The sequence below is a fragment of the Cyprinus carpio genome, chromosome B23 (assembly GCF_018340385.1).
Source record: "Cyprinus carpio isolate SPL01 chromosome B23, ASM1834038v1, whole genome shotgun sequence".
NCBI lineage: Eukaryota > Metazoa > Chordata > Actinopteri > Cypriniformes > Cyprinidae > Cyprinus > Cyprinus carpio.
The window spans coordinates 3,412,809-3,437,449 of NC_056619.1; the positions used below are offsets into that span (position 1 = coordinate 3,412,809).

The following is a 24,641-nucleotide window of genomic DNA, read 5'->3' on the forward strand; positions in this document are numbered from 1 at the left end:
ATAGTCCCACTTTATATTAAGTGGCATTACCTATGTGCTTACATAAAAAAATAATAATAATAATTTAAAAAAAAGTACATTGCACTTACTGTGTTCATATTGTACTGCAAAACACTTCTACTGCTATTAAAGGTGGGATATGGGTAAGGTTAGGGACAGGTTTGGTGGTATGGGTAGGTTAATTACAGTAATTAATTACAGATATAACTACATGCATACAATGCAAAACCATGTATGTTTGTACACAATAAGTGCATTGTACCAAAAGATTAACTAAAATATCCATAGCATGTATGGCCACTTAAATATGATGGGGTCATATGATGCAATTTGAAGTTTTTCCTTTCTCTTTGGAGTGTTACAAGCTGTTCATGCATAGATTAGATCCCTAAAGTTGCAAAGACTAAAGTCTCAAACCCAAAGAGATATTCTTTATAAAAGTTAAGACTCGTCCACGCCCTCCTAAAACCCCTTGTTTAAACTCACCCCCACATCTACGTCACTGTGTGGAAAGATTTGCATAACACCGGCCAAATGTTCACGCAAAGAAAGAAGGGTAACCTTTGATTCTCGCTGTAGTATTGTTGTTGCCGCCACCATGTTGTTTCGTTGTGAAAACTAAACTACTTTGTTTGGCCTTCCAAAAGAGAGCAAAAGTAGAAATCAGTGGTTACGTTGTATTTCAACACTGTTCCAGAACAGTTCAAACCAAATATCCATTTAACAAAGGACTGAGGTTTCCTGAACCTACAATACCGGCTGTTCTGACTCACAGCCTGTAAGTATGTTTTCATATTCAAAGAATTTGCCACTGATGATTCAAACGCGAGTTTTGAGCCATGTAGAGTAGCACTTGCTGTTTGTTGTTTCTCAGATCACAAATGCAGACATGGTTTTATGTTTACGCAGCACGATACGCAACGTATAAGTCATTAAGTCAAAACACAGTATAAGTCATTATAATCCGTAATTATGTCCCCACTGGATGCAACAAATGCCTCGTTTGTAATGGGTTTTAATGTTTTTGTCTCGTTGTGCCGGGAGACGGCATCACAGTATGGTAAGGGCGTAACATTTTCGTCACATGCTTGAGGCATTCGGCCAATCACAACACACTGGACAGCTGGCCAATCAGAGCACACCTCGCTTTTTCAGAACGATGATCTTTGTAAAAATCATCGCGTTTCAGAAAGGCGGGGCATAGAGAAGAAACAATAATGTAAAGTATGTGGAAAATAATGTTTTTTTTTTATAATCTTAAACCACATTGCATCACACCAAATACAGAAAATAATGTTCTTTTTAGCAACATCATATGACCCCTTTAATATAAAGTGGGACCGTTGTAAACAACTGCTGTTTCTTGTAAATACATAGCCTTTCACTTTACAAGATGTTAAATGATAGACTGGAGTTGTGTGGATTACTTGTGGATTATTGTGATGTTTTTATCAGCTGTTTGTACTCTCATTATGATGGCACCCATTCAATGTAGAGGATGAAACTCTTACAAAAACTATGCACTGTGACCAGCTCAATTGAAAATTGCTATTTTAACCAATATTATCCCACTCATCATTCACTGTAGAGGATTCATTGGTGAGCAAGTGATGGAATGCTACATTTCTCAACTTTTTTAAAGCAAATTTCCATTTTTGGGTGACCTATTCCCTACAAGATGCCTTACACATGCTAATCAAGGCTGTATCTGTAAAACCATCCTTTGGAACTGAATCTTTTCTCCATTCTTTCTTCCACTTTTCTTTTTTTGCATAGATGTAAGGAAGTCATCAAATGGACGCTCCTGACATAACTATATTATTTAAGACATGGGAATGTGTTGGTTTCTGTGAAACACTGTGATTCTGCATATGACAGCTAGGTGGCAGTATAATAGCATAAGTAACAAGGTGGAGCGCTATTAAAAGAATTCTGGTCATTGTTGTTAGACACAAGTTGTCCGGTGGTTTTGATGTAATAAAATAAAGGAGTTAGCCCTGGCCTCTGTCTTTTTCAGAATACGTGGCAGCTGGAGAAGGAGCCGCTACTGGGACATCACTGGACTAAGTGCAGAAAGAAGCAATCAGATAAGAGGCCTGTTAGGGAATGTCACTTTTGAGTTACAGCCAAGAAATATCAGTGATGAAAACTTTGCTACAGCATCTGAGCTTTATAAAATAAGGCATTCCAAGCACCATGTGAAACAAATTAGCCAACAAAACCATTACATATCAGGAACAAAATCACGAGGAGGAGTCTGTTGAAGAGTGACACAGAAGAGCGTACGCCGCTTGCGTACAGCTCAGATTCGCCAAAATGGCGCTACGCTGATTTGGAGAGACACAGATGAGAGGAATTGTTGAATAAAGTCGTTATTTTTGTTTTCTTCGTGTACAAAAAGTATTGTCGTCGCTTCATAATGTTACGGTTGAATCACTGATGGCAGATGGAGTACTCTGACGATGTCTTTCCTGGACCTTGACACTGTTATTTACTTGGCAGTCTATGGGACAGTCTCAAGCCTCCCGATTTTCATCCAAAATATCTTAAATTGTGTTCCGAAGACGAACAAAGCTTTTATGGGTTTGGAACGACATGGGGGTAAATGATTAATGACAAAATTTTCATTTTGCAGTGGAGTAATCGTTTAACAGGATCTTCCACACCTCAATCTTCAGTCAGCTTAGATACAGATACACACTCTAACTTCAAAAAGCAGTGAAGAGAGTGACTGGTTTAGTCCAAAACACTTTTAAAATGGTAACTTCTAGCATATTCCTAAATCTGGACCAAATTAATACTGAAGAACAAATTCAAGCACCAAAAGCAGCCCACACACTCCAAGTTCTCTTTAATTGAAAAATATTAATTTTAATGAATTCATAGGCTACATGGTTGCAATAACATTTTAGTTAAAAATTTGACATGTCATTGTTTAAAAAAATAAAATGCTTTATTGATTGAAGTTTCATAGACATTCAGTTGTTATACTTGAAAAATATTTTACCATATATTGCGTGTAATTTTACAGTATATTCACCTCTTAAATTACTACACTTGTGCAGTCACAATTCTATAGTGGTAAAATTTACTCAGGCCGATGCTTTGTGTATAACATGCCTGACATTTTTTGTATGACATTAAACTTTATTTTTTAAAATATTTGGACATAGGTTAAGCAAAACAAATGTGATTATTTCTGAGAACCTTTATACACCTTTTATACACATATATAACTGTAGACACAGAAATGACATAAGTACCGAATATTCTTCAGTTTTATGCAAAACAGATAGAATATATGATCTCTGTCATATGGGCAAAATATAAAATAATTAATTAAATAATAAATAAAATAATAATTAATAAAAAATAATATAAAAAAGAGGCTTTTTTGCATAGTTGTGTTTGACACATGAAAACTGTAACAATGTATCTTACAAGGTAACATAATGTAACCTTGCTCTCACTTGAAATGTGTCCACAAATGTGTCGTTGAATATGAGGGTATTGGACCTGGAAAGTCCTTGAAAGGTCCTTGAATTTGAAGTTAACCAAAGTGTGGGAACCCTGCTGGATTCAGAAAGGATGATGATGATGAGGCGTTACAACGATCACAGGCCAGAGATGTGAGTCCCAGTAGCCTTACACAGACACTGCAGTTTCATTAATGTGTTTTTTTTTTTAAATCCCCATGTATAATGCTGATCTTTTTCAGATCAGGGTCATATTTAAGGGTAATTAAGATATTACTGCATTATCTTCTCTCATAATAGTTATGAGTTATGTTAATATTCCTTGTTTTATAGCTGATAAAACAAATTCTACAGACAAGACCAGGTGGAGGAAATTTGCCTAAGGAGTATGAAGATACAGGGACAATTAGTAATGACATGAGGAAAGTGATGGTGAACATGTTAGTTGCAGACATGATGGAGACAGAAGGGTAATTATAAAAATATAATTCAGTGTTGAATAATTCAGTTTGTTAGTGATTTTGACGCTCTATAGATTGTGAAGTATATAGATTAAATATAGATGTTTTTTTTTTTTGAAAGTTACAGTTTAATTAAATGTTCTTTAACATTTCCTATCAGCGTAAAGTAACATTGAGTGTTCCCATTCTTCAGAAGGGTCCCACATCGACTAACCAAACAGAAGTATGGTTTGGGAATCATCCCCTTGTTTCCCTCACTCAGAGATCCCCAAGGGAGGACTGGATATGTACGTCATTATCACTGATCAGAACATTTAATATTTTGTGCTCATTTAGAAATGTCTTAGGATGTTGTCATTTTTAACGGAGGTTTAAAATTTAGAATTTGTATCATTTCAACAGGAACATTTCTATGATGACCAAAAATGCATTGGATTCTTGTCATGGTGCCTCAAGACAGTACAAAGGGGGACAAGACCTTCTGGAAATAAGGATGATCTAAAAACAGAAGAAAAGGGAGGTCCTTTGCTTGACAGACAGCTATGTTACCAAGAACATCAGCTAGATAATGATCAAAGTGTAGAGGCCATCTCTTTGATGAATCATACAAGCGAACGTGAGGTCATCATGCAGAAGATGAAGGCAACGTTTGAATACAGACAGCGCCTTGTCCATGATCCAGAGGGATACACCACCATTCCCTCAGTTTTTCCTTGTTTCCTGGACACTAAAGGATTGGTATGGATTTTCTCTTTCCTTTTTTAAAAAATTGAAATGTTAGTTTCAGAGAACTGTCTAATGGTCTGCATTGTTGAAACTGACTACATTTAGCTTGTCAATATATTGTAATCTCTTCAAACTGCTTCAGATTCTTCAGGACTTTACACTCCTCTTTGGGCCAGAAACTGCTTCCAGACTTTTGGAAATGTGGCCAACTGTTTTCAAAGCAAAGGTTCTCAGACTAGGAGAAACCTTGACTTCCACTCCACCGCTGAAAGATTACTGTCATCTGCCAAACAGAGCCAAGAAAGCAGCGAGGCACAGGATTCCCCAGGTGAAACTTGCAATGAGTTTGCAGTGAAATTATACTATACATAGTTATTTTTGTGTAAACATTTAACAATGTCCTGTGTTTTTCAGAATGGGACAGGGATATATCATCCTTCCTTCTACATTTGCATCTCCTATCAGCCCAGGCTTCAGGAAGAAAGAAAATCCAAAGGATCGGTATTTCACAGGCTATTGACCATCTGGTAGTGTTTCACCAAGTAGGTAACTGGTACACTGGTGCCAAAATACAAGGGCTATAAGCGTAAACTTGGAATTGATTCAGTAATTTCTTCGGCTTATTTTACACTATTGGATAAAATGTAAAATGGAGGTTAATATAATAAATTAATAAAATTGAAAAGCTCATCCCTGTCAAGAATACTCTTCACTGGAAGCCACTGGTGAATTCTTCAAGGTTCATTTTGTTTCCAGTTATGTCTCAGTTATGATCCTCCAGTCAAAAGACTACAGTGTACAGAAGTGATGTTGGCACCACAAGTGAGAGCTCAAGAGTAAAGGACCTTAGAGCTTTTTGAATAATGTTTAGATGCTACATCTTTAAATCACTGTTTGCTACAATAGCTAAATTAATTTGCCACCTAAAACTTGTACATGGTTTATATCCTGGTAAAAAATCTGGATTGTGATCTGATTGTGAATTGTTCCTTGCCATTTAAAAGTTATGAAGGATTTAGAAAACATTTAACTAGATTTCATTTTAGGGGTGTAGCATCAAGCAGTGGAAATGTATCAAGCTCCAGATCTCAGTGAAGCAGTGTCACTTGTTGTGTCTGACACAGAGCAAAGATCAGATAATAATGCGAGTTTGCATGATGTTCTTCTGTTTCAAGGGATAGTTCGAGGGAAAGGTGTGCATCAATAATAGCCAAATTACAGGGTAACGATGTTGCAAACAGTGTAATTACATCAGTTGTTGAAAGCATGGAGGATTTTGTTAATGATTTCCATATAAGTTTAAGGGAAAACATTTAAAATGTTGTGCCTGTTGACAGCACAAGTAGAAGTTCAGTTGAAGAAGTTTTTAATAGTTTAATAATCCATTCTCTGATTTTAATAAGAATGGATAACAAAATGGAGAAAATATTTCAGTGAGAAATGGGGGGTTGTTGAACCTATTGAAATACACGTAGGTGTCAGATACGATTCAAGAAGAAATAAAATCTCTGGAATGTATGAACAGACAACAGTTAATGACACTTTGATGTATATCCTTCTTCTGAAGACTCTTGAGTTCATTCTTAGGAATGATAAAGTGTGTAATCGTATCCAAGAGGATCGGCAAAATGACATGTATCGAGATTTTTGTGATGGACAGTATTACAAAAAACATCCTTTGTACTCTATCCACAGCAATGCACTTCAGATCCAAATTTACTATGATGATTTTGAAACAGCAAACCCATTAGGGTCTAAAGCAGGGATTCATAAACTTGGCTGTTTATATTTTGTACTTCATAACCTGCCAGCACACAAGAACTCTTCCTTAATGAACATACATCTTATTTCTTTGTTCCATTCTGAAGATGGAAAAAAGTATGGCATGGACAAAATACTTGCCCCATTGGTTGATGATGTGAAAGTACTTGAGAAGGGAATGACATTGTCATTTTCTGAGGAGCCCATCTTTGGTACTATTGCACAAATTACGGGTGATAACCTAGGTCTAAATAGTATTCTTGGTTATGTTGAATCTTTTTTTTATTGGAGCCCAATAAAAAATCCTGTTATGGTGTTAAAAGAAATTCTATACTCAATACCTTGACTTAATTTAATGTATCTGAGAACTTTGTGCTGGATATTATGCATGATATCCTGGAGGGAGTTGCACAGTGAATGAAACTGCTTTTTGAATATATGAGTTGCAATCTAATTTCTGGTGATTCCATTCCTCAAAGATTGTATGGCTTCAACTATGGCTTTTTAGAAAGAAATAACCGGCCAACCAAGGTCAACCTTCAACAAGCACGAAACAACATTGGTCTCAATGCAAGTCAGACATTGTGTCTCATTAAGAACATCCCTCTCATATCTGGAGATGTAGTCCCAGAGGGAGATAAGCACTGGCATTTGATGTTGCTGCTCTTACATAGTGTTAATATTATCTTTTCTCCTAATAATATAATATTTTTGAAGCATCTGATAAAAGTGCATCATCAGTTGTTCAAGGATTTGTATCCTAGGAATCTAATTCCAAAACACCACCTTATGATCACTACCCTGAATGCATCAGACAAATTGGCCCATTGATTCATGTATGGACAATGAAATATGAGGCAAAACACAGTGTTTTTTTTTTTTTAAGAAAAATCTAAAAAAATTCAACAACCTGACCAAATCACTTGCAAAAAACACCAGCTAGCCATTGCTTATCACTGGGAGTCCTGTACTATCAAGGGTAGTCTGGCCCTGTTTCAAATGAGCTGTTGTCTGACATAGAAAACTGTGAAAAGCTCCAGGGCCCGGTTCCCCGATAACGCTCACTCTTAGTGTGCTAAGAAGACTCGAAATTTATATCTTACCAAAGTTGTTTATGTTCCTAAGTGTGTTCCCCGAAGTGTCCCTTAGGAACCTTCTTAACACGCTGCCTCTTAAGTTCGACGTTACAAAGGCGCTGTCCCAAGTGAAGGTGCTGAATTATTTGGCATCGATTGCTCAGGAATCAATTTTCCACTTCACGCGAAGGTGCATTACAGCGTTAAGACAGACAACACATTCTATGCAAATGAAACATTCCTCAAATTATTCCAGTAACATTTATTTTAACATAGTTTAAGTTATCCGTAAAATATAGACTATTAATTAAATTATCAAATTGTCAGTAATATGTTCACACGATATGTTGTGACGGGTAGACGAACCGGGTATCCCTCGCTAACCATCCACCCTCCTTATCCCATTGTGCCACTTGTGCCGCTTCTTGACATGGGTTTAACGACTTCTAAAAATTATGTAATACACTTTTATATTAATGGTAATGTACTTTACAATCAGAATTCCCCGGATGTAATCCCCGGCATGACGCAGAAGGGCGTTGGTGACAGTGTGGACGCACCTCCACACCGAGGTCTTGCTTAGGCCGTAGCCCTCTCCCACGACCTCGATGAAGCTCCCTGTAGCAAAAAACCTTAGCGCTGCAAGCAGCTGGACTTCAGGGCTTAAAGCAAAATTCCGCCACGTTAGCCTGGCAAGCGCAGGTCTGAGAAGGTCCAGCAGCTCCATAATGAGTTGTCTTGGGAGGCGATTTTTTTTTAATATAGCCACGTCAGGCAAAATGTCAAAAGGGCTTAAGTTTTGCCGAATAAAAAAAATTGACATGGACTAAACGGCTCCGCAGCCGGCGCCGTCTTTGATTCAATACAAGGACACGTTGGATCGCTGCCATAGTTGGTCGCTTACTGGACACCACCATGCTAAACCATTTATACATCTTAGCCATTTAGAACCAAATTGTTTGCCAGATGTTAATTATCAAAAGTGATTGCCAATTGAAATGCTTTAATGACATTACACAATAGCCTAGGCTAATGATCACCATATTAGTTCTGATACCAAATAAAGTCAACTTCATAAATAGGCCTGTATCCATTGTGAACATATTTTATTATTAGTCTTAAAATGTCCATAACATAAAATCATTGTTGAGCCACAACATTGTCAACATACCATAGTTGGACTTGTACTGTGCTGCGCTGATTTCTAAAGACTGCTGCACAGTGGCGGCGACTAGCGTCTTGAGCTCAAACAACGCTAAGAGAGCGCTTACGAATGGTCCAGACCAACCTTATGAAAGTGTGACTTACAGAAGATATACTTAGCGTACGAACGTGTCGGGAATCATGCCATAACATTAAGAGAGAGGTTGAGGAATAGGTTAAGAACTACTTAGCGATAAGAATGTTTTGGGGAACCGGGCCCAGATTGATATCTCTAGCGAGGTCATGGTCACACTGTGGGTAAAGTGTCATGGTACTGAGTATCGCAGTGATCTTGTTGTTTGCTTAGTTTGTTGATGATGCACCTGTTTTTTGAAAGATTGTTCAAATTTTTATTAAGGATGGAATTAATTTTTTGACATCATGTTTTCATGCTTTCAGTGTTGTTGAACGAGAGCACAGTCTTGTACTCAGAAAACCTGAGGAATTGATGTATTACAAGCTGTTTGATTTACAAATGTCCTATGGCAATGACAGTCTTTTTTACATTGTTGTGGACTGTTATTTGTAATAATGTCATGGCATTATGGTTTCTTGCTCTGTGCTGAAATAAAGTTTTCAAACTGTAACAGAGTGATGTTTTCTTCATAGTGAATTTCTAGTTTATTTTTCAGTTTTTAAGTAGGTAATGCAGAACCATAAGTAACTCCCAAAAAAGTGTTCTATCAACACCAGGATGGTTAACTTTTGGAAATCACAAGTTGAGTATATTGTGGTTTCTATTTTTACAAAGAGTTTGCTACAAAGCTGCAACCGGGTCTGTAACAGTGTTGTTTTTATCTGCATCGGTGTTAATATTTCACTCTCTTAATGTTCATATTTGAACACTGTGTTGGTGTTGCATGAGGCAACACTTTTTAAAGTGTTAAAGTAACACTTTGTGGGTGGTTCTCATATATACACTTTCAAAGTGTTGAAAATAACTCTAATGGTGTTGTTTTTTCATATTTCAAATTTACTGTGTTTTTTAAATTAAAACCTTTCTTTCTAAAGCCTGTTTAGAGGTTGCTATCCACGGTTTCATTTCATCTCAGCTGGATTATTGCAACTCTATATTACATGTTTCCAAGACTTAACTTCCCTGTTTACAAGTAGCTCAAAGAATGCAGCAGCTAGATTCCTGATGGGATGTAAAAAATGATCAAGTTACGCCCCTTCTGAGATCTCTACATTGGCTGCCTGTTCAGTATAGAATTTAATTTAAAAATCTTATTACTGGTCTATAAATCCTTAAATAATGTAGCACCATCTTATCTGACGGACTTACTTTATCTGCTCTAGAACTAAAAACTTGAACTTGATATAATATAAAATTCATGTCCTGCCTAACAGATTATTATTTTTGAAATATGAATGTCAAGTATATTTAATGGGTATATTCGAAATTTTGTGTTGGCTAAAATCAAGTAAAGCTAAATCTAAAACAAAATAATCTATTGCATTTCATAACTTGAGCAATTCAGCCTCCTCCTCGATATAAAGGGATTTATTCAGATATCTTTGCACTCTAATAACATTATGTTTTAGCCACCTGGCCAGAACGCTTTGCAAGTAAAACAGAAAACAAATGCAAAATAGAAAATATTAAAATATTTTTGTCCAAACATCAGAAAAAAGCACCCTATGACAAGGTGTGTGTGTGTGTGTGTGTGTGTGTGTGTGTGTGTGTGTGTGTGTGTGTGTGTGTGTGTGTGTGTGTGTGTGTGTGTGTGTGTGTGTGTGTGTGTGTGTGTGTGTGTGTGTGTGTGTTATAAGCAGGGCTGTAGGTGCAGTGTTAGCGCCCCCTGGCTGTGAAGCTGTAACAAGCGGACGAACTCCTCAGGCATGGCGTGCATGAACGGTTTGGGTGGTTTGTTGTCATAATAATGGTGTTGAAGTGTCTGCTGCTTTAGACTGATGTCAAATGGCCAGAATCCATATAAGTGCACATCATCACACAGCTCTAGTGCCATATTAACTAACATGAAACCTGTGGAGAGGCGTTTTTCTTTCAGGCCAAGCCCCTTCCAGAAACAGTCCAATGTCTTGAGGTAGTAGGGACTAAAGAACACCACGGGCTGCTGAGGTCTGATCGGCTGGAGCACCTGGAGGGTTTTAACTGACACTGCAGTGCAGTGTGTGTATGCAAAGGCTGGAATCATCAGAGAAGCATTTCCATACACACTTACGCGCCGCACCAGCGGATCTGGATTCTCAGCCATATTTCTGTAACTGCAGAGATATACACATAAATGATCAGTTGAAACATTAATAAATACAGTATATTAAATTCTACCTTACTTTTGTCACTGAAATAATGTTCATTTGAATCTTAATGTTAATAATTGTGTTAATATCATTAATATCATAATATCAATATCTCACTCTGCTGAGAGCTGACTGGGATTGATGGTCACTAGATCAGTCTTTACCCCAACATCACTGTCATTAATGGGAGCCAAGTTAAACCTGAAAAATATAAATATATTTTAAAATTGCTGGATTAAAAGCTCAACTGAACAAGGCAAAATTCTGATAAGTAGAGCTATTAAAATGTCATAGAAATGAGAGCTTCATGAATTCAAACAACAGCCTTTCTGGAAGTTATATGACAGATCCTCATAACCAATAACTGTATGATTTTGAGATCCATCTTTTCACACTGAGGGACAACTGAGGGACTCAAACACAACTATTAAAAAAGGTTCAAACATTCACTGATGCTCCTGAAGGAAACACAATGCATTTAGAGGCGGGGGGTGAAAACTTTTTGAATTTGAAGATCAAGGTAAATTGTACTTAATTTGTCTTCCGGGAAACATGCAAATATCTTCTGTTGCTTCCGAAGGGCAGTACTAAATGAAAGAAAAAAAAAATGCTATTTCAACAAAAGAAAAATTTGGATCTTCATCCTGTTCAGAAGTTTTCACCCCCCGGCTCTAAATGCATCGTGTTTCCTTCTGAGAAATATTACAAAAGACAATTGATTGTTGTCAGCTCCAGTGGTGCAGATGGTAAAACCTGTGTTGTGTTCATTTTGATGCGATCAATCCAGGTTCAAATCTGTCTAATGGTGAACTTTATTGCTTTATAAGGTGGCATCCATTTAATATTTTGAATTAAAATTTACACTCCAAGTTATTATTGCATACTGTTTTATAATGTACTACAATACTGAGGATAATTGGTAATTGCCACTATTGCCACTATTTGCAATAAGTACTATAAAAAGCAGAAAATCCTGCTATTTTAACATAGTGTAAATAGAATCTATCGCTATTTACACTTAGTGTAAACAGCATATCACTAAAAAATGCTGCTATTTGCACTTAGATGTAAATATCATCTATCACTAAGAAAATATGGCTATTTACACTTAGGCCCTGTCCACACGAATGTGACTTTTTTTTTTAAACCGCAGCTTTTTCTACACGGTTTGGCCATTCGTCCACATGTAAACGCAGCGCCAGGTTACTGAAACCAAACATTTTCAAAAATTCCTGCCAGGGTGAGGATTTTCAAAAAAGTTTTTGGCTTTTTATGTCAGAGCCAGAGCTGTTATCTCTGCCTAGTTTAAACTTTTTCAACCTTCTGATTGGCCAACATGGCTTTACGGTTTAGATTTATTATCGCTATTAGATTATATCGCTACCTGTTGGTCTGGCATGCTCTTGACAGCGCATCATAGCGTGCATTTATGTGGACGGAGATTTTTTTAAAACCAGTAGAAGGTTCAGTGTTAGCCAAGCTATTGCTTATTACAATTCTCTGTGGCTGAATGTAGCCTAATACAAACACAATCAGGGTTTTCCTACATTGTTTTTTTTTTTTTTCCTGATGATACGCAATTGATATTGCAAGCGAGATGGCGAATCAAATCATACCATGTTTATTTCTGCAATTAAACTTTAAAAAATAATTTAAAAATCAACGTGACATTAACTAATAGTCTATCCAAACTGCTTGCCACGGAAGCAGCGGCGCCGGCGCCTCTGATCAGAGTCTCAGAGTATATTAGCATGCCTATTATTACTAACATATTGTCTGTTTATTAGTAATTATAAAGCATTTATTCTACATGACCATATACTTCCCCAATCCTACCTAATACATAAACTTAACAACTACCATACTTACAATTAATAAGCAGCATATAAGGAGTTTCTTGAGACAAGTCATATTAATGGTTTGTTAATAGCAAGATTTGGACCTTAAAATATAGTGTGACCAAATCCACAACATAAGACTAGCCCCTCTGTATTAAATGTGGCCCCTGTTGTGCTCCCCAAAATCCTAAAATCGTCCCTGTGAACAACCATAAAAACAACAACAACAACAAAAAAAAAAACAGTCGTGGATCATCCAAGTAAACACACACAGTATTAAAGGGGTAATGTGATGCTTTTTTCAGGATCATTATTTTGTGTATTTGGTGTAACAGAATATGTTGACATGCTTTTATATTCAAAAAAACATTATTTTTCAAATACTGTACATTATTGTAGGTCCTCTATGCCCCGCCTCTCTCAAACATATCGTTTTCTACAAAGTCCCTCCTTTTGACAACAGCAGTCTGCTCTGATTGGCCAACTGATCCAGTGCATTGTGATTGGCCGAACACCGCAAGCACTCGTCGGAAATGTAACGCTCCTTTCCCTAATCGCGAGCTTCATCTTTCAAAATAAATGTAAAGACAGTTAATAATATCCTTAGTTTTACCATCAGTTCAAGCCTGAAAGGGGAACAGAGTCACGTGACAGACACAGTGCTTCTGCTTTCGCCTATATACACACAGCATCTCTCTGAAATGACTGCTTCAACACTAACTGTGGTTACTGAAACAACGCCTTCTTCAACTTCAGGGATCTTATCAATGCACAATCAGCTTGTAACACTCCAAAGAGAAAGGAAAAATTGAAATCGCATCATATGACCCCTTTAAGAACCAAGGGTTCACAAACTTATGACAACAAGCTATTTTGTTGTCTTGTGGACTATATGTAAACATCTTTTAAGTAAAATATCTTACTCAGGACAGTACTAAATAATAAATAACATGCATTTTATATGATCTCTCTTTTATTTTGTTCAACTTATTAACTTTTTCACAGATTCTGCAAGGGGTTCCCAAACTTTCACATGCCACTGTATGTATGTACTATAGTAATAACAGTAAATTACACATAATTATATACCATAAACCTATAGTAAGTACATGTTGTTAATTAATATTACACAGTACTTTACTGTATAATTACACTGTAACAAAGACAAAATAAAGTTATAATAAAACTAATAAATAACCATAACCATAACCAATAATGGTACAGTGCAGCTTTGTGTTGCATTGCGTTGTCTGATAAGGTTAGCATGAACCGCAATGCAAAAATTATACATACTGCAAGCGAGCACGTCAGAAATTATGGCATATGATATGGGTAGTGCAGGATGTACCTGATGATGAAGTCTGCACTGTCAATCTCTCTTCCACAACTGCTGTTCTTCAGAATCCCCCCATTGCCCACCACAGCACATCGGCCCAGATGACCACGCCTACTCCATGGAAAGTCCTAAAGAAAGAAAGAACAAACTATCACAGTTACATAGTGAAAGTACCTGTCACTGTTAACAAAAGAACATAACTTAATGAAGGAACATGAATTATGAATAGAGTATTTATGAACGAATATTAACCTAGATTAATAAATGCTGTGAAAATTGCCAGTTCATGATACCTAACACCGTGTCCTAACTAGACGCAACGCGACAATGCGACAGAATCAATCAAATATCACAGCCATTCAGAAGTGAGAAGCGCACTGCATGGACAAGTTTATAATCTAATTTATCTAATTAATGAATATTAAACCTTTTTAACATTAATTAAAAGTTCAAACTGAGTGATCATGTAATGACAAAGATGAAATCCAGTGTCTTCTTTGTCATCTCGCACTGAGTTCGTAGTTTGACCGTACATGTTTGCTTTAGCCTATTTTCAAGATCTGAGGTAAACTATCTGTTGTTGCTTTCTGTATGACTATAAATGTCATGCAATATGATATTCCAACTCACATTATACACATTTAACATTGAATAAAGCATTAAAGCATTGTCATAGTTTCTATGTTGTTGTTCCTGTTGTGACGTCGCAGAAATAGAAACAGCTTCTTAGGACAAAAACACAGATTAACATGGAAAAGACACATTTTATCACAGCGCATGTAGTTAGGACACAGTGTTATAGGCCTACAATTTGTGAAAAAAAGTTCTGTCCCATCTTATCAGAAAAACAGTGAAAGTCTGGTGGAAAGGACAGACCTCAGGCAGCATTTTGTGAAGTGCAGCTCCCACTTTGTACACCCTATTTGAGGTCTCATATGCAATGCTTTGATTCACAGCTGTGTTCTTCTTTGTCAGATATAATAAATCTGTGCCGTTACAACAGAAACGCAGTCTTAATCTAAGGGGAGAGAGAGAAAATACTTAGTTTACATAATTACTTTCTTAAAGCTTTAACCTGTGCTTCTCATTGTCTCTATATGCAGAAGCAGATATGTTAATGTGACATCTATGGTAGATAATTTGTCTGTTTTTATTGTCTGCATTGGATGATTTTACTGCATGTCTCATGTATACCAGAGGTGTGCAGTCCTGCTTCTAAAAGGTTAGTTTATCTGTTTATCAACACACCTGCCTGGAAGTCTGGGCCTCCAGGAGCAGAATTGGACACATTACACTTATGCACCACCAAAGGCATATTTACTTTAATTGTCTGTTTCCTCACACACCTGTGTAGCTCCTTTTGGGTTCTATTGGTCACATGTAGACAGCTCATGAATGCTGAGAGATTCCCAATCACATTCATCATATCAATACTGAGGGAAAGGAATAAGAGACATTACTACATTGTTTATGTATAAAAAAAAAAGAAAGAAAGAAAGAGGCTGATACAAAACCTGGTCACTGTATACTATCACTGTATATTATTTCTTAGATAAGATTATTTGCTCGTATTCTTATTTAAATGCCATCATTCTCCCTGTTGTGAAATAATCTATTATTTGCTTAGCCTCTCACCTGTTAGCTGAAGTGATGTTGGAGAACTTTTGATGAAGTTTCATACAATTCAGTAATTTAAATCTGTCTGTCATTTCACTTCTGCAGAATAAGAGAACAAAGCAGATATAAATTCTGGTGTAATCTGCAACATTCCACACCAAACAAAGGCAATTAAAATGACTGCCACAAATATTATTGCTTAGGCCAATAGAAATACTGAGACATTCTTTGGATTGCTGTTAAGCTTCAATCTGTGCCCCTAGTCAAGAATGATCAACACAAATCAAAAATCGTGCCTACACAACCACATCATCCAAACGAGAAGCAAACCAGTCTTTCAGATGTCCACGAGTAAAAATAAATAAATAAATAAAATAACTGGAGAGATGATGTACAATAGAAAGTTAACCTAAAAGTTTTTTTTTCATGTTTAATACAGTAAAGCTGCTTTAATTAAAGCAAAATATTGTATAAAATACTTTATACATGAACATGACATAACTTGGCTTGAGTGGCGAATTGACCCTTTACAAAGAGCTTGATTGACAGGCAATCTGACCAATCATAACGCCGAATCCACCATCTTGTCCGACAGCTGGAAACTAACAATAAATGAAATTTTCTGCCTATTAGATCGTGTTTTATTAACATCTACACCTATCCCAACCCTATGGCAACAATAATGCAAAACCAGTAATTATTGTTGAACAATGTGACAAAAATTACGCCATTTTGATGTGCGCATGCCCAGTAGCCACAGCTGTATCCCTTCTAGCCATAACCTCAAATCAGACAGATCAGTACATAAACTTCGGTGGATTAAACTTTAAAAACAGTGTGTTCCATAGTTGAAATAAAATACATTCTGATGTTTATTAATGTTTATTTCATGCTTTAAGTAAATATGAAAAGACGATCAGTTTACGTGTGGTGCGATACACGTGAGGTGCAATACAGCAATCTTTCACGATACACTGAAGAGCCACAAAACAATATTTCTTAAAAATGACAAAATGTGAAAGCTGAGAGTCCTGAGACCTTGTTTCATACCAGAAGTAACCTGCTGTGTCTTGTCTGTCGGTGTGTTGTCAGTTTCTGAGATGTATATTTCACTGCATGAGAACATGTTGTGTAGTGTGAAAGCGGCACTGTTTGTCAGAGATAGCAACAGTCAGTAACTAAGGAGGGCAGGTCTTTGCGAACGGTCAGTTGCAGAGCTCATGCAAACATATCCACATGACGATGCTACAAAACTTTCTTAACTACTGTTTTCTCACTGCTGTCATTAATTTGTGTGTTGTGTTTATTTAGATGTTGAGAAGCACTCAACACATTACTTAGTGCCGTGAAAAGGTTTTACCCTCTTCCTGTTTTTTTTTTTTTTTTTTTTTTTTTTTTTTTGTCACACTTAAAAGATTCAGATTATCAAACTATTTTTTATATTACACAAAGATAATGCAAGTAAATACAAAATGCAGTTTTTAAATGATGATTTGATTTATTAAGAGAAAAAAGCTGTCCAAATCTACCTGGCCCTATGTGAAAAATTAATTGCCCCCTCCTGTTAAAGCCATGAAAGAACTGTAATTAACAACATTATTTTAGAAAGCTAAATTTCACTATCCACACCCAGGCCTGATTACTGCCAGACCTGTTGAATCAAGAAATCCCTTAAATATAACCTGTCTGACAAAGTGAAGCATGCTTAAAGAGCAACACATCATGCCACGATCTAAAGAAACTCAAGAATAGATGAGAAACAAAATAGTTGACATGTATCAGTCTGGAAAGGGTTATAAAGCCATTTCTAAGGCTTTGGGACTCCAGCGAACCACAGTCAGAGCCATTATCCACAAATGGACAAAACTTGGAACAGTGGTGAGCGTTCCCAGAAGTGGCCTTCCTACCAAAATTACTCCAAAAGCGCAACAATGACTCTTCCAGGAGGTCATAAAAGAACCCAGGACAGCATCTAAAGAACTGCAGGCCTCACTTGCCTCAATTAAGGTCAGTGTTCATGATTCAACAATAAGAAAGAGACTGGGCAAAAACTGCATCCATGGGAGAGTTCCAAGGCAAAATCCATTGCTGACCAAAAAGAACACAAAGGCTCCTCACACATTCCAAAAAAAATATCTATAATCTTCCCCCAAGACTTTTGGGGAAATATTCTGTGGACTGATGAGACAAAAGCTGAACTTTTTGGAAAGTGTGTGTCCCGTTACATCTGGCATAAAACCAACACAACATTTCATAAAAAGAACATCATAGCGACAAGTCAAACATGGTGGAGGTAGTGTGATGGTCTGGGGCTGCTTGACTTGCCATAATTGATGGAAGCACGAAATTTACGCACTGTCAGAAAATCCTGAAGGAGAATGTCCGGCCGTCAGTTTGTGACCTCAAGCTCAAGTGCACTTGGGATATGCAGCAGGACAGTGATCCCAAACACACCAGCAAGTCCACCTCTGAATGGCTCAAGAAAAACAAAATTAAGGTTTTTGAGTGGCCAAATCAAAGCCCTGACTTAAATCCGATTGAGATGCTGTGGCATGAGCTTAAACTGTCCATTCATGCTTGAAAACCCTCCAGTGTGGCTGAATTAAAACAATTCTGCAAAGAAGACAGGGCCAGAATTCCTCCACTCATTCAACTCATTGCCAGTTATCACAAACGCTTGATTGCAGTTGTTGCTGCAAAGTGTGGCGCAACCAGTTATTAGAATTTAGGGGGCAATTACTTTTTCACGTAGGGCCAGGCAGGTTTGGACAACTTTTTCCCATTTTGTATTTACTCAGGTCATCTTTGTGTAATATTAAAATTGGTTTGATGATCTGAATCTTTTAAAAGTGACAAATTTCCAAAAATACAAATAAAATAAAAAAAACAGGAAGGGGGCAAAAACTTTTTCACAGCACTGTACGTATAATTATCATTTACATAAAATCTTTCTAGTCACAGCTACAGATGATGTAACTATCAAGTGAAGAGTAAGCACAGGGCTTACAACAGACTTTTTTATATCCAGCTGGTACAACCACAGTGCAGTCAACTCAAGCCTTTGGAAAACACTCTCTCTCCAAACTGAGTCCCAGCCCCACTCCATATTTCCATGCAGGAACGCAGAAAATGTCCTCCCCAGTGCTAGATAGATCCGTTTTCTCTGATATCTTCAGCTTGTGTGCATGATAGTTGGGTTCGGGGAACTAAACTACAGCAGGAACACAGGAAGTCAGCAGCCTAATAAAGAGGCTAGAGGCACAGAGTCTCAGTTTCAGACGTCACGCCCAAAGACCGCTGGCTGAACATCTGATGCATACGGCACACAAAATTGCAAAAGCTTCAGGACTTTCAAAGTTGTCATACGATTAAATTATACAATATTTCCAGGAGACGTGTTTGTCATGTTATTTAACTTAACGTTCCATCATGAAACAAAGATGCCGTGATGCCAAACCCCCTCATTGAAGTGAAGTGTCTTATTATTAATTATAAAATGTAGCGTTACATCACTTTGTTGTCCACAACAAACAGTTGTTCTGCCATGGTACAAGTCCTTGTGGAGATTGAAAGAATGGCATCTTCTGCTGTTCCATTGTCGTCGTCTTTTTTTTTTTTAATAAATTATCTCTTCTCCGACAAGCTGCTTCTTCTTTGGCTTTTGCCATGATCTGTGGGCTACACAAGCAACATGTGGTTTGCATGTGTACTCCACGTCGATGCGGACAACGATGCAGAAGTATAAATGAAAAATGACGCACATCCTATGACATAGAGGCTATGGAGTATGTCCAGCGCAGAAGTACAAACCCGATTCCAAGAAAGTTGGGACACTGTACAAATTATGAATAAAACCAGAATGCAATGATGTGGAAGTTTCAAATTTCAATATTTTATTCAGAATACAACATAGATGACATATCAAATGTTTAAACTGAGAAAATTTATAATTTTAAGGGAAAATAAGTTGATTTTAAATTTCATGGCATCAGCACATCTCAAAAAAGTTGGGACAAGGCCATGTTTACCACTGTGTGGCATCCCCTCTTCTTTTTATAACAGTCTGCAAACGTCTGGGAACTGAGGAGACAAGTTGCTCAAGTTTAGGAATATGAATGTTGTCCCATTCTTGTCTAATACAGGCTTCTAGTTGCTCAACTGTCTTAGGTCTTCTTTGTCGCATCTTCCTCTTCATGATGTGCCAAATGTTTTCTCTGGGTGAAAGATCTGGACTGCAGGCTGGCCATTTCAGTACCCGGATCCTTCTTCTACGCAGCCATGATGTTGTAATTGATGCAGTATGTGGTCTGGCATTGTCATGTTGGAAAATGCAAGGTCTTCCCTGAAAGAGACGACGTCTGGATGGGAGCATATGTTGTTCTAGAACTAGGATATAAAAATAAAACCCATTTCATATATCCATAAATTTTTTTTTTTTTTTTTGTATTTTTTTTTTTTTAATTTTTTTTTTTTTATTCTTATTTTTAAATTATTATTTTTTTTTTTTTTATACCTTTCAGCATTGATGGTGCCTTTCCAGATGTGTAAGCTGCCCATGCCACACGCACTCATGCAACCCCATACCATCAGAGATGCAGGCTTCTGAACTGAGCGCTGATAACAACTTGGGCTGTCCTTGTCCTCTTTAGTCCGGATGACATGGTGTCCCAGTTTTCCAAAAAGAACTTCAAATTTTGATTCGTCTGACCACAGAACAGTTTTCCACTTTGCCACAGTCCATTTTAAATGAGCCTTGGCCCAAAGAAAACGCCTGTGCTTCTGGATCATGTTTCTTTTTTGAACTATAGAGTTTTAGCCGGCAACAGCGAATGGCACGGTGGATTGTGTTCACCGACAATGTTTTCTGGAAGTATTCCTGAGCCCATATTGTGATATCCATTACAGTAGCATTCCTGTATGTGATGCAGTGCCGTCTAAGGGCCCGAAGATCACGGGCATCCAGTATGGTTTTCTAGCCTTGACCCTTACGCACAGAGATTGTTCCAGATTCTCTGAATCTTTGGATGATATTATGCACTGTAGATGATGATAACTTCAAACTCTTTGCAATTTTTCTCTGAGAAACTCCTTTCTGATATTGCTCCACTATTTTTCGCCGCATAATTGGGGGAATTGGTGATCCTCTGCCCATCTTGACTTCTGAGAGACACTGCCACTCTGAGAGGCTCTTTTTATACCCAATCATGTTGCCAATTGACCTAATAAGTTGCAAATTGGTCCTCCAGCTGTTCCGTACATGTACATTTAACTTTTCCGGCCTCTTATTGCTACCTGTCCCAACTTTTTTGGAATGTGCAGCTCTCATGAAATCCAAAATGAGCCAATATTTGGCATGACATTTCAAAATGTCTCACTTTCAACATTTGATATGTTATCTATATTCTATTGTGAATAAAATATACGTTTATGAGATTTGTAAATTATTCCATTCTATTTTTACTCACAATTTGTACAGTGTCCCAACTTTTTTGGAATCGGGTTTGTATAAATCAGCCTTAAGTGTTGAAGCAGCCATTTCAGGCAGGTGCTGTGTGTATCTAGGCGAAAGCAAAAGCACTTTATTTGGTCTTCTGAAAGTAGATGCATTTAGGAATCTTTAAGATTACTTACAACAGGACAGCAACACATTTTATGGACGACCGTTTCCTGAACCTAGGAGAGGAGGTAATTCTGTCTTTCCTACCACAATCTGGTGCTTCTGAATCAGCTACTGTGAGTATGTTTTGTTATTAGTTTAAGTATTTGCTATTGACTGTTCAAATGAGGAGTTTTGCGCGTGTGTGTGTGTGTGTGTGTGTGTGAGTGAGTGAGTGAGTGAGTGAGTGAGTGAGAGAGAGGGTCACACAGTGGAGTCAGCTGTCTTAACCGTCTGTGGCTTGTGTACTGCAAACACACAGGAGCTTCATCACTGTGTCTGTCACGGTACTATCTGTTTGCCTTTTGGGCTTGAACTGATGGTTAAACTAATTACATCATTAACTGTCTTTACATTTATTTTGAAAGATGAAGCTTGCGATTATAGAAAAGGGCCTAACATTTCTGACCAGTGCTTGTGGTGTTCGGCCAATCACAATGCACTGGGTCAGTTGGCCAATCAGAGCAGACTGTGCTTGTCAACATATTCTGTTACACCAAATACACCAAATAATTATCTTTAAAAAAGCATCATATGACCCATTTAAAATACAAAATAGTATTAGTACTAGTTTAGTACTAGATTAGTACATAGTTTGAGAAGTGTGGATAGATTAAACATAAAAATAAAAATGAAGACTGAATCAATTTCTCACCCCATCATCTCATGTTTTCCACAGTAGGTCAAATACAGGCATGTATAGATTACCAGAACAATTAGAAGTCCAAAGATCCATTTAAAGAGATCCATCTGAAGGCTTCTGGCTTGTGAGAGGGCAGACAAATGTTAACAGGTTATTTAATTCTGAAATCATGATAGAATGAGTCAGAAACAGTGGCAACATGAGTTGTATGTTATGATATTTTTAGCCCTTTGACTTAATATAAGACATTCAGAAAAATAAATGCCGAACATTAAACTCTGAGATAATCTTCATAATAAACTGCTGCTAAGTAGCCTTACAAGGGTCAAATGCTTGAAAAAATTCTTCATAAATAGTATATACTAAAAATAGATGTCTAGCCCAAAGTATTTATTTGCAAAATTGGGAGGCTAATAACACATAGTATGTTTTGTTGTTGTTGTTGTTGTTGTTTTGTGTGTGTGTGTGTGTGTGTGTGTGTGTGTGCCAACGCAATATACCTTGTTTCACACACACACACACACACACACACACACACACACACACACACACACAAATTACACTATGTTGTACGCTAATTATTTAGTTTTTTTTTTTTTTTTTTTTACAGTAGCTTACTTTCAGCATCAAAATACTCTACAAATAAACATTTTAAAAATGACTTTCACAGGATTCACAGTTACATGTAAAAGTTACAGTATATTACAGTAGTGTTCGCATACTTTCCATTTTATACGGTTAACCTGTAAAATAATTCCTATTTGCAAAGGTTTTGTAGAAGTTTTGCTTTGATGGTATAAAGCGTATGCTTTTTTAGTGAAGAGTTTTGTTTGTTTTGTCCTTTCATAGATATTTGATCTTTTGGTTTATAGAATACCGATTTGTTCAGAAGTTCATAGAGATATGTTTGAAAGTGCTCTTTGCGGAGAAAAAATGACAACGTTTATGCTTTTAGATACCTTCATACAGTTATTTTTATTTTTTTCTATGTTAAAAATAAGGAGAGTTAACTTACCCGTGGTGCACATCCTGGTGCCTGTGTTCCTCTTTCTGACAAGATGCCTCGACCTCAAAATTTACATAGTAGGCTATGTAAATATTGCAACTTAGAGCTATTGGAGAATTCATTAACAAGTGATGAAAAAGCAAAAGGCTTTATAGGTCAAAAGTTCAAACAAAAAACATAATGAGACATGAGTGTTTCGATCAGAGGATGAACTGCTGCTTCTGAATAGGCTAAATATATCTGTCTGTATATTCCTAAATGAACCTCACAAACCCTTTTACTGTACACCCTCAATAAATGCAGTACTTTATTACTGATGTTATTCAGACTATATAGAAGTGGCTCCTGGTGGAGACTGGTTTTCTCTTAGGTTTGTTTTTGATGTTTTTGTTCCTTGCCACAGTCACTTTGGCTTGCATGTTAGGTGAATAAAGATTAAGTATTAGTATGTCTTTTGTTTAAAAATTGTGGCATGACTTTCATTTAACTTTTCAGTTAAACTGCTCATATAAAATAAAAATAAAAAAAAAATCTTAAAACCAGTCATTTAAATGCATCATTTACCCATGACAGTGATCACCAAACTGTTATGAATTGACCAAAACCTTAAAGATTTTATACTTTTCAAACCTTCCATGTCACAGATTTCTATATCACATAATGAATTAATAACTTAAATGGGTCATATGATGCGATTTCAAGTTTTCTTTCTCTTTGGAGTGTTACAAGCTCTTGGTGAATAAAGAAGATCTGTGAAGTTGCAAAGACTAAAGTCTCAAATCCAAAGAGATTTTCTTTATAAAAGTTAACACTCGTCTACGCCCCCCTAAACGGCTCGTTCTAACACGCCCCACATCTCTACATCAGTATGTGGGAATATTTGCATAACGCTGCCCAGATGTTCACGGAAAGAAAGAAGGCGTACCTTTTATTCTCGTTGTAGTATTGTTGTTGCCGCCACCGTCAGGTCGTATAGACGCTGTGTGTTTCACTGTGAAAGCGAAACTACTTTGTTTGGCCTTGCAAAAGAGGACGATATCCGCTTCGTCATGCCTGGAGCTGATCCGACACGACTGACATGACTGACTGGAGCTGACACGACTAGAAAACATGTTTATATCATGTTTATAATGGGTTTTCTGTTTATGTCTCGTAGCTCCGGCTGGACAAGGCATCACAATATGTTAAGAGGTGTAACATTTCCATCTTGAGGCATTCGTCCAATCACAACGCACTGGATAGCTGGCCAATCACAGCACACCTCACTTTTCAGAACGATGAACTTTGTAAAAATCTACGTGTTTCAGAAGACGGGGCATAGAGGAGAAACAATAAAGTACAGTATGTCCAAAATAATCTCTTATAAATAACCATCAAAAACACATTTCATTACACCAAATACACAAAATAATGTTCTTTTTAGCAGCATCATATGACCCCTTTAAGCTCTTATAAATATCCAGCAAATATCAGCATGCATAAGTACACAGATTAAGCAATTTAATCTTAGCTGTTTAGTAGTTCATACTGACACCAAACTATCCTATTGCTCAGCTCTAAAATGGCTGAATGTGGAC

General features: G+C 37.0%; 2 protein-coding genes across 2 annotated transcripts; one reads left to right on the plus strand and one right to left on the minus strand.

Annotated features, from left to right (window-relative positions):
• The first annotated feature begins 2,549 nt into the window (after positions 1-2,549).
• On the plus strand, positions 2,550-7,581 carry LOC122142001. The gene is made up of 6 exons (XM_042751186.1): positions 2,550-3,629; positions 3,810-3,946; positions 4,131-4,224; positions 4,340-4,675; positions 4,806-4,991; positions 5,078-7,581. Exons 2-6 carry the CDS (start codon positions 3,894-3,896, stop codon positions 5,192-5,194), a joined length of 786 nt encoding a protein of 261 aa, XP_042607120.1. The 5' UTR covers positions 2,550-3,629; positions 3,810-3,893; the 3' UTR covers positions 5,195-7,581.
• A 2,610-nt stretch (positions 7,582-10,191) lies between these two features.
• Positions 10,192-23,346, minus strand: LOC109107297 (alpha-2,8-sialyltransferase 8E-like). The gene is made up of 8 exons (XM_042751161.1): positions 23,074-23,346; positions 22,071-22,179; positions 15,778-15,858; positions 15,489-15,575; positions 15,019-15,160; positions 14,155-14,270; positions 11,086-11,169; positions 10,192-10,932 (listed from the first exon to the last, which is right to left on the minus strand). The coding sequence occupies exons 1-8, from the start codon at positions 23,084-23,086 to the stop codon at positions 10,470-10,472; spliced, it is 1,095 nt and encodes a 364-aa protein (XP_042607095.1). The 5' UTR covers positions 23,087-23,346; the 3' UTR covers positions 10,192-10,469.
• Positions 23,347-24,641: the final 1,295 nt, after the last annotated feature.

Coding starts and splice junctions, on each gene's coding strand:
- LOC122142001 (XM_042751186.1), top strand. CDS start 3,894: ATGAGGAAAGTGATGGTGAACATGTTAGTTGCAGACATGATGGAGACA. Junction 4,225..4,339: donor CCCAAGGGAGGACTGGATAT/GTACGTCATTAT, acceptor TCATTTCAACAG/GAACATTTCTATGATGACCA. Junction 4,676..4,805: donor TCCTGGACACTAAAGGATTG/GTATGGATTTTC, acceptor AAACTGCTTCAG/ATTCTTCAGGACTTTACACT.
- LOC109107297 (XM_042751161.1), bottom strand. Junction 15,859..22,070: donor GGAAAACATGAGATGATGGG/GTGAGAAATTGA, acceptor CTTATTCTGCAG/AAGTGAAATGACAGACAGAT. Junction 10,933..11,085: donor CCCAGTCAGCTCTCAGCAGA/GTGAGATATTGA, acceptor ATATCTCTGCAG/TTACAGAAATATGGCTGAGA.